Below are 10,010 nucleotides of genomic sequence, written 5' to 3'. Positions count from 1 at the left end.
AGTCATAGAGAAGGGTGGGAATTAATGGGGTGTGTGTTTAGGGGTGGAGGAAAGCCATAGACATACTGTTCCTGATGAAGTGATTCTTAATCAGGTGACCAAATACTTTCATTGCATGCAAAGCTGCGTGTGCATGGCTTTTGGTGGGCAGCGCAGTGTTTATCAAAGGAGTCCCTTCCCCGTGGGCCCCTGGCGGTGGAGCCACAGCTCCTGGGCACAGTGAAACAGAAAGACAGTAACCAGGAAAGGAGGGGAATTGTGTTCCTCCTAGGGGAGGGGTTTCCCTTTCAGAGCTCAGATTCACTGCTCGTGTATGCTTAAGGTCCCTCATGTCCATGTGCGAATTGCAGAGGACAGACAAGTGTGAGCATATCAGGCACACACGTGTGAGCAGACAAGTGTGAGCCCATCAGCATCTGGCCTCACAGATGCTGGAGGAACGTCACAAAGGGTGAAGAGAGGACCTGGAAAGACTGCAGGCATGCATGCATGTGCATGGCCGTGCATGTTGTGCTTGTGTGTGTGTGCACGTGCGAGAGGACAGGATGAATATGAGATTGTTCTACGAATACCAGCATCCGTGCACATTGTAGAGTTCAGAGGCCCTGGGGTAGCCTGTGATCCCAGTAAAAGGATTCTTCGGACCTAGTTCTAGGGGGCAGGGTGGTTAGGATGCAGTCCTTCATTGTCGTAAAACTCATTTAGTTGGAAGTTATAGAAACTGACTTTATCTAAAGGATTTATTTAAAAATCCTGGGTAATTCCTAAGCTCCAAGGGAAGAGCTGGACAGGAAGGCAGTTTGGGGACTTCTATAACCAAGCTCCAGTGACGCCCAGTGTCCAAATCTCAGCGTAAATCTGTGTTTTGAATTTTCAGGAAAGAAGTTAACTGTCAGGCCTCGTCCCACAGCAGATGAGGAAACCAGGAGCGAGGAGTTCCTTTGGAATGACTACAGCTTTGGGGACTCTGGGGAATCAGTATTATTACATCTTGGAGGTAGTCTGGATGAGTACCAGTCTCTGATAGCCAGCTACACTGTGGGCCCTCAAAGCATATTCTTAGTGTTTTAAAAACTCATTAATAGGGACGGGGAGGGTGTTGAGTGAATGAACTTTGAGGCAAAATAAACAACATGCAGCCTCATGAGCGCAGAATTCCAAAGACCATTGAAGGCCCTTTGGCTTGAGAATAATTCTTGGAGCACGGGGAATAGAGGAAGGGCAGTCACAGGCTGTAGCTCACTGGGAGAAGTTGAGGGTTTTCCTGTGTCCTTAGAAAGCCACTGGGGGCACTGAGCAAATATAGAAACGCCGTTTTAAGAGATCATGGGCAACTCAGTGGATCATGGATCCCAGAGAGACCAAGGAAGAGTTAATGCAAAAGTCAGACAGTGGTGGTGTGAGTCAGGGTGTTAGCACAGACATGGCAAGAAGGGGGCTGATTCAGCATTTTTGCTCACTGACTGGACAACATTTGCTGATGGCTTTGGTGTGAAAAGAAGGGTAATCCAAAGTGAATCCTCAGCTTTTGGTTTGGGCAGTTTGGAGGACAGTAGTGCTCTGAGCTGAGCTCTGAGGACTGAGTGGGCTCAGGGGAGAAGGCAATTTGGAATGAGTCATGTCAAAGGCCAGAAGTCATGGTCCTAGTGGGCAAGCTGCTGTCTGGCCAGGAGTCGCCCTTACAGATGTTCCTTAAAGCAAGAGGCAAGTGGGCTGGCTGGAGTGGGCGCCGACTGGGCAGCGGAGGTGGGATTAGTCAGGTCAGAGAAATGGAACCTGCTTTTAAAAGTACAGGCTCTTAATTGGCAGTTTCTCCATGTACCACTTCATTCCTTTGGACACGAGCCGCATTGTTTATGAATACACTCTCAGATTCCTCTAGTAAATGCCACACTCCACACTTCTCCTTCTCTAAGCCGCTGCCAAAAGCTTTCCGACTTCTCTTTCTGTGTGTTTTAGGGGCTGGCAGGAATTCACTGTTAACTGGGCCTGGAAGGAAGGCTAAGTCTGCCAATAAATCTCTCTGGGCCTGTAAATATTTGTATAAGGTCTATTAACTGTATTAAGTGGCTACGGATTAACCAGGTACTTGTGGACATCCTTAATAATCTACATGCAGAAAATCCACTTTGTGGGTTATTTGCAATAAAAGGCAAACTTTCCAGAGTGTTACTACTAAGCTCTCTTCTGGCATTTTGCATACATGGGGGTAGCTCTCACTAGCATTTAAATATGACTTTATTTTAAAAACAATCCAGGCATAATGTAAGTGGAAAGGTAAGTCTGTTGATTCCATCTGGTACGTGTGTATTCAAACATACAGCAAATGAAGCCCCCGGAACCATGTGGAGTTCTGATACAGCTAAGCAGCTGTAGTCATCAGTCTACCCGATGTCCCCATTTTGCTTCATTTTTTACTCAAAGTTTTTTTCTGGTTGTCAAAGCAATAAGTTCATTATAGAAAAAAAAGTAGAAAAAGGAAATTTGGAACACAATTGTCATTACACAATCCAGAGATAAGTTGGGTGCGAAGGGTGTTTCTGATCTCTAGTGTCTAGTATGGAGTCACTCTAGAGTAAAAGGAATATAGACTTGATTTTCTTTTAATTTGAAATAGATTTAGTTAAAAATCAACAAAAGAAACAGGGCCTCCCTGGTGGCTCAAGGGGTTAAAGCTCAGCACATGAAGATACCTGCAGCCACCGCACCACATGTTCGATCCCCAGCCAGGGAGCTGACCTACATGGCGCGGTAGACCTCTCCTGTCTTGCCCGCTGCTCCCCACTCTGTCTCTGGTGAATCCTCTCACCCCCAGCACCTCTGGCCTGTACCCCAGTTCTTGTATACATAAATAAATATTTTAAAAATATTAATAATGTGTCTTTTATTAATAATAAAAAATTTTCAAAACTTCTTTAGACTTTAAACGACTGCCATGAATGTGTGCCTTTTGCCTTTCCTCTATCCGTGTTTGTAACGTTCTGTTTTTCTGTTCAACTATTATACTAATGATGGCATCTTGCAACTGAATCCTTGTTTATATTTTCATTTCCCTAGGATGAACTTCTAAAAATAGACTTGCCCAGTCAGGGGTTCTGGCACAAATGTTTCCCCGGTAGATTCCTGGATACTTCCACTGATACTACGTGATGCCAGTATGACCTCAAAAACAATTTTGAAAGTCTTCGTCAGTAGGGGAAAACTGGCATCTCTTCACAGCTTCGATCACAAGTGAGGATAGAAGTCTACTGCCTGTTGGCAGCTGGCACTTTTGACGTTGTGACCCCCTTTCCACATCTTGAACTTGACATTTTCTGGAGATGTTTGCTATCGATTTGTAAGATAGTCTCTCTCCATATGGATATTGATCTCCTGTGTTTTAAATATTTTCCTCTAGTCTGCCACTGAACTTTTTTTTTTTTTTTAACCTGAGATGGTTAAAAAGCCCAGGTATTTGAGATCAGTGTTTTCCTTTCATAATTTCTGTATTTACTGCTATTTTTAGAAAGCCTTCCCCATCCACCCCCTGATTATATAACTATTTAGCTATCCTAGCACTGCTCAACTGCTATTTTTAAATCTAAATCCTTTTAGCTGTGACCTAACTTGGTATGTTAGAAGTAGAAACTTAATTTTATTTATTTCACATGATAACCTATTCAAACATTGACCTTTGGCTGGCAGGTCAGTCAGCTAGGAAAGCTGGGGTCCCAGTTGGAGGCGCACGGGTGTGGCTCATGCATACATTTACCTGACAAGATTTTTGAATTAGTGATCCACATTAAAAAAATCAGAAAATTGGCCCTCCCTGGTGGCACAGCGGGTTAAAGCACAGCACTGAGAATCTAAAGCGGCTTCCGTGTGAGTTCGATTCCCGCCTGCCCCAGAGGTGACCACATGGCGTGGCAGGCCTCTCCTGACCCGCCCGCTGCTCCCCTCAGCAGTGTACTTCGTCGATCTGCCTGTTCTGTTCCCCACTCTGTCTCTGGTGAAGCCTCTCACTGCCCCTGAGCCTCTGGCCTGTACCCCAGTTCTGTATGTATAAATAAATAAATCTTTAAAAAAAAAAAAATCAGAAAATGTTGGCCCTCCCTGGTGGTGCAACCGGTTAAAGCACAGCACAAAGAAGCTTAAGCCACTTCCGCATGAGTTCGATCTCTGCCCCAGAGGTGACCACATGGCGTGGCAGACCTCTCCTGACCCGCCCGCTGCTCCCCTCAGCAGTGTACTTCATCTATCTGCTTGTTCTGCTCCCCGCTCTGTCTCTGGTGAATCCTCTCACCCTCCACATCTCTGGCCTGTACCCCAGTTCTGTATGAATAAATAAACCTTTTTAAAAAAATCAGAAGATTTTATAGGAAAACCTGGTTTTACAAATTTTCTTGAAAATCTGAAAGTCTATCAAGTCTGGGCCCATGTTTGCTCTTGACAGAAGCAGGCAGGAGCCGGAAGCAGTTGTCTGTGTCCTGCAGTCACAAGGCCCAGGTGCCCCGCATTTTGCTACCTGCGCTAGTAGCTTGTGTATCTGTTTTGCAATAGGACACATAAGAACTCTGAGTTAATATGAATCACCTACAGTTCATTTTCTGAGTCATATCATCAAATAAAATATGATCTTGCCTTCTCTTTTCCAGTGTATACACTTTCTTAGTATACGCAGTTAAGACTTCCTATCCATTTTTTAATAATAGCCATGATAGTAGATACCTTTATATTCTACCTGATTTTAATGGGAATGTCCCTTGTGTTTTAAGTAGGCAGTAAACATTTTTTCCTTCTGTCGAAGAGGTTTACTTTTACAGTCCACTGACTTCTTGATTTTTATTAATACCAGTGAAGCATGTTGAATTTGATCAAAATGACTTTCAGCCTCTGCTGATAGCATCCTGGGAAGCCTCTTTGAATTCAGAGCACTATAATAAAAGATTTTCTAATGTTGAGCCAAGTGCATATTTTTATTATAAATGCCAGCATTACCTAATAGTCCCGATAAGACCTAATAATATATCTCTTTGTCTAATTTCCTATCAAGAAAACAATTAGGGGTTTTACATCTATTTACATTATGTTATCCATCCACTGTAATCGCCTTTCTCCCCTCTTTTTGATCCTTTGTTAGGTTTTTAAAAATATATATACACTACATACAATATTTCTCTTCCTGCCCATTCTTGAAATCTCTTAAAAAATTGATTTTTATGATATGCATTATTTGTATATATTATTTTTCTTCTTGAGATGTCTCTATCTTCTACAACATTTGCATGAAACCTTATAGAGACTGAAAAGTGTAGAACATGTATTTGTAAATATACAAATAATAAGACAAACCTCAGGGACCCACATCAGTCTAAGAACTAAGACCTCAGCAAGGGTATCCCTTTCCAAGGGTATCCCTTTCCTTGCCCGAATGAAAGCAGCACCTGGAATTTTGAGTTAATATACCCTTGCTTTTTGCTTATAGCTTTACCTCTTAGACACAAAACCTTAAACAAAAGTTTGTTTCATTGGATGTTTAAAATTTTGACACACAGACTCAGTATCTTCATGAGTGTGATCATCTCTGCCCAACACTGAGGTGTGTGGGTGTTCCTGCCGTGTGCCCCCATTTTCACCCCCCTATGCATTATTCTTGCTGTTTTGCTATTGAAGACACTTTAGCCCACAAGGTTGCAAAGGAGAAGCCTGTTCTTCCTCAGTAGAGATAACCTGTCTGTTTTGTTCTCTCCCTGCACGGTGACAGGCCTTTTTTCTTTTCCTTCAACATCCCATCTCCGCCAGAATATATCCGGAGGAGGCCTGTGTCAGAGTGGCCTCTGGGTTTTGTCGCTGGTGCTTTTCCCACGTTCTCTTCCCTACAGATTCCTTGTCCAGCAAGAAGAGTGATCGATGTGCTGCTGAAGGCGGTGTGCCCCTGCTGACACCTTTCAGGAAAACAAGCTCATTCTTTCATGACTTTTGTGCCCTCAGAGGTCCGTAGTGGGGCTCTTTGGAAGAGAGGCATGAGCAGGCAACCTCGCGTCGAGTGGGAGGAAGGCTTCCTTTGCGATGCCGTGCTCTTCATGACCTGGGGCCTCCAGGGGCCCCTTCAGCCTCCCCCGTCACCAGCTCTGTCCAGTGCCCCCACACTGGTCCCTTTTTTTAAAGACAGAACTTGGGTAGAGGCTAGAGGGGTGGTGAGAGGATTCACCAGAGGTAGAATGGGGAGCAGAACAGGCAGATTGGTGAAGTACGCTGCTGAGGAGAGCAGTGGAAAGGTCTGGAGCGGTCCGCCATGCCATGTGGGTTACCTCCCCGGCCAGGGATCGATCTCGCGGTGAGGCGGCTGCCGGTAAGCTTCATGGTGCTGTGCTCTAACCCAATGCACTACCAGAGAAGGCTGCGAGTGCTTCTTCTTAGCAGAGATTTAGTCTCTTCCTCCAACTCCCGACTCCTGACAACACACAGGAAGCCTGGCTGTTTGGCCAGGGACACTTGGAAGGAAAGAGCCCAGGGAGGGAGGATGGCAACGACCGCAATGGTCCCGTTTCCTTTCCAGAAATTCTGTGACTGCAAAGGGGAGCCAACCCTCCAACGCTGGATCTGAGCTCTGTGCCTGCTTGTCGGGGTCACCTACACCTGACAGTCGGTGTGTGAAGGACGGGGATCTCCTAGGATCATAGATATTTATTACGGGGATCTCCTAGGGTCATAGATATTTATTTATTGTCTGAAGGGGCTAACAAATCAGAGGTGCCTTCTCCTCTGCAGGGAGATTAGCTCCCCGCCCTGGGTCCACCTAACACTTGCCTGTCAGTTGAGGCTTTCTGCTTTCTCCTAGAAAATTAATGGGAATAGCAAATTGTGACTTTGCTTGTTGTTCTTAAGCAAGTTGCACTGGCGTCCATCTGCCTTTCTAAGAAAAGGAGAATTGTGCCTCTTACAAGCTATATGATGATGAAGTCCCTGTGGCATCTTTCTCTGTCCCTCACTGGCCACAGGACGCACCATTAGGACAGACCATCAGGACAGACCGGTCTGCCCTGCTCTAGGGTGCCAGTGAGTTAGGGGTGGGAGGGTCCAGCTTGTCACTCCTGCTGTCGGCAATGAAAAAAATAATTAAAAGGTGAGCACACTTCCCTCTGAATCTTATCCTGCCTCACCCACTGAGTCTTGGCTGTGGCCTGAGTCTGTTCCTCACAGGGGTTGGAGGTGGGTCCAGCCAAGATCTGGAAACTACATATATTGCCATCATGTATTTTTTGGGATAGAGAAAGAAGGGGACCATGAAATAACTATGGTTCTTTTATGCCTGTTGGATTCTTGAAACACTCATTGCTTTGCAAACTTCACCACCACCCAAAGGTACTCACTTAGCGATGTTAGGTTTCAGAGCCCTAAGAGGCTCCCTAAGAGGGAGTTTTGGATTCAATAAGATAGATTGTACATGATGCTAAGAGGCCAAAGGAACTTGACTCTCTTAGAGTTTCTCTTTCCCTATGAAACACAATGCTAAGAACTATTCAGTCACTGCCCAGGCCCCTTCTGGTCCTTGCAGAAAGTACGATTCTTCAATAACTTCAGATCCCAGAGCTGCGAGTGCCCACCCTGAAATCTCTGTGTGGACAGCGGGCTATGGGGACTGGGCAGCTGAGCTCCTTGTTTCTATGAGTTTCTATGATTGGGGACAGCCAGGCACAGCTTCTTCAGTTACTTAAGGACTTATTGCCTCAGTTTCCTCTTCTGTACAATGGTATAAAAATAGTACTCCTTATGAATGGTGTGAGGATGATGTGAGTTTAATGCTTTTAGACCAGTGTCTGAGCCAGAGTAAATACTTAATCAATACCAATTATTTGTGATATTGTTATACTTTATTCGGATCATTGAGGAGTAAATGTCTCCTATTCATTAACAGAAATGTTTAAAATCAAACAACTTGATTTCTAAACAAAAACAACCCCTTAATGGGAAATTGGCAGCTCTCTTACAAATCTTCCTTGGTTGAGGATTTACAGCCTGCTTTCTGGGTTAGTGCCCTCAGAGCCCCAGTACTCTACTTAAGAACAACAGATGATGCTCACGAAGTCTCTTAATCCCACCAACTTCCCAGGAGAGGAAACACGGTTATGTGGTGATGACAGTGATTTCAGCTCATCTCCGGAGGTCCTTGAAACTCTCCCTTCATAGCAAAGATGCCTTCCAGTAAGACTGACTATAAAAAAATGTTCTCTCCCATTGACTTATATTATAAAATCAGAGCTATAATCACATAGAAAAAAATATCCCAACTGATTTTACGAGAATGCTTAGTTGGGAAGGAATACTGTTCTGTTCCACAACCAAAGCAAAGCTCTTTAAGGGAAGGGTCTGGATCTCTTATTTGGTGGCCATATAGTTATTGACAGGCAGGTATTTATAGGAGGAGCAGAATTTCTGAAAGCTTTTAAAAATAACTGTGGAGTTCTCTGAAAACCAAACATTATTTTAAAAATAAGTGTATGGACAGGTAAAAAGACATGCACCTAGATTTGAAAGGAAAGAAGTCACACTCTTGGAGAGCCCCTGTGACAGGGCCCTATAGAGCCCTTGGTGCTTGGGCAAGCACGGTGATGATGTTCCTGAGATGGGGCCCAGACCTCTGTGGTTCAGGAAGGCTCTTCACCTCGGACACCCGTGACGTCACCAAATTTATGCAGCTAATGACAGTAAGGCATGGATTTAGCTATACATGGGGGGAGCTTCCAAAACATCCCTCTGCTTTCTGACTAGCAGGAATTTCTCCTATTTTGATTTCCACTCAAGATAAGGAGAATTTAACCTCAATCAGATACTAATTTCATTTCCTGTGAAGGAGGTTGGTGCAATACCAAGTCTTACCAGTAGATGTCGCCACACACCACATTATTGTCACTCCTGCCTGAATTTTTTTCACCTGGTTTTCTTAGATTCTTGGTAACCCTGCCTCTACTGGGGTGGGGGTTGGGAACCTAAGAGAGCTATGAGAATTTAAGTTTGTGTTTTGATTATGATGAAAATTTTTAAAAGACTTATTTGACTGGATATAAAGATAAAGCTCTTAGTGGAATTTTTTTTAAGAAAAAGAAAGCAGATGTTTCTTAAAATCAACTCTCAGAATGAGGTAGTGGGGCCCAGGGAAACTTCTTTTCAATCAGTGAGGTCCTCGCCTCTTTAAAAATAGGAATTTAAAGTCTTGAAGAGCTTGAGATCTGAGTGACCTCCATCCTTCTAGCTGGAGTCTTCGGTCTGCTACACTCATTTCCTCAGTTGCAACACAAGGGCGCCTACTGCGGGTGAAATGTGAGGCTGTGTGAAAATACAGATTAGTTGTCATTACAGTGATTATTTCACTATCAAAGAAGTATTTCTATCACTAACATCATTTGAAAACTACTAGTTCAACTTTTCATTTTGAAAATGGGGTTGGGACTTAAGAGGGTAAGGGATTTGGTTATCTGATTAAATTTCATAAGTTCATAGCACAAAACAATTATTTATGTGAAACAAGACATGCTGGCTTTAATCTTTTACAGGTGTATCCCTCCCCACTTGGGGAAACTTGATATGCCACAGTTTGAATTTATAAAGCTGATGTAATACAAAACAATCTTTCACCTAATGCTTTAACATGACATGTAATTCCATTTACTATAAAATTTTATCTTTATTTGTTCTGTTTGCAAAAGTAATCCAGAATAAGTTTGTCAAACTTCAACTATGTGCTTAAGTAATAAATCTATTGATGCAGCTAAAGCTTAATTTAATAGATAAATTTAGATGGCTTCAGAACTCTTCAGTCACAGATTTAATGCTTTGATTTAATTGATTTTGCAAATATTTTGCCTGGGAACTTTAAAATCGCTGAATAGTTGTCTAGGCTATCAAGAGGAGGGTTTGATGAAATGTGAATTCATGGATCTGTGGCTTTATGATTGGTTGCTTTGATAATGATTAACTGAAAGAATAATCCAGAGGCTTGTGGGTCTATCCTCATTTGTAGCGGCAACCTA

General features: G+C 43.5%; 1 protein-coding gene across 1 annotated transcript in view; it reads left to right on the top strand.

Moving 5' to 3' along the window:
• Window positions 1-6,274: 6,274 nt before the first annotated feature.
• SLAMF9 (SLAM family member 9) overlaps window positions 6,275-10,010 on the top strand; it is a 28,518-nt gene continuing 24,782 nt past the window's right edge. The window contains 1 exon segment of the mRNA XM_012728903.1: window positions 6,275-6,331. Within this exon segment, the coding sequence (XP_012584357.1) occupies window positions 6,275-6,331 (57 nt within the window).

Source organism: Condylura cristata, unplaced genomic scaffold (genome assembly GCF_000260355.1).
Source record: "Condylura cristata isolate star-nosed mole 26May11 unplaced genomic scaffold, ConCri1.0 scaffold00024, whole genome shotgun sequence".
In the NCBI taxonomy this organism is placed as follows: domain Eukaryota; kingdom Metazoa; phylum Chordata; class Mammalia; order Eulipotyphla; family Talpidae; genus Condylura; species Condylura cristata.
This window is presented reverse-complemented; position numbering and strand designations above follow the sequence as displayed.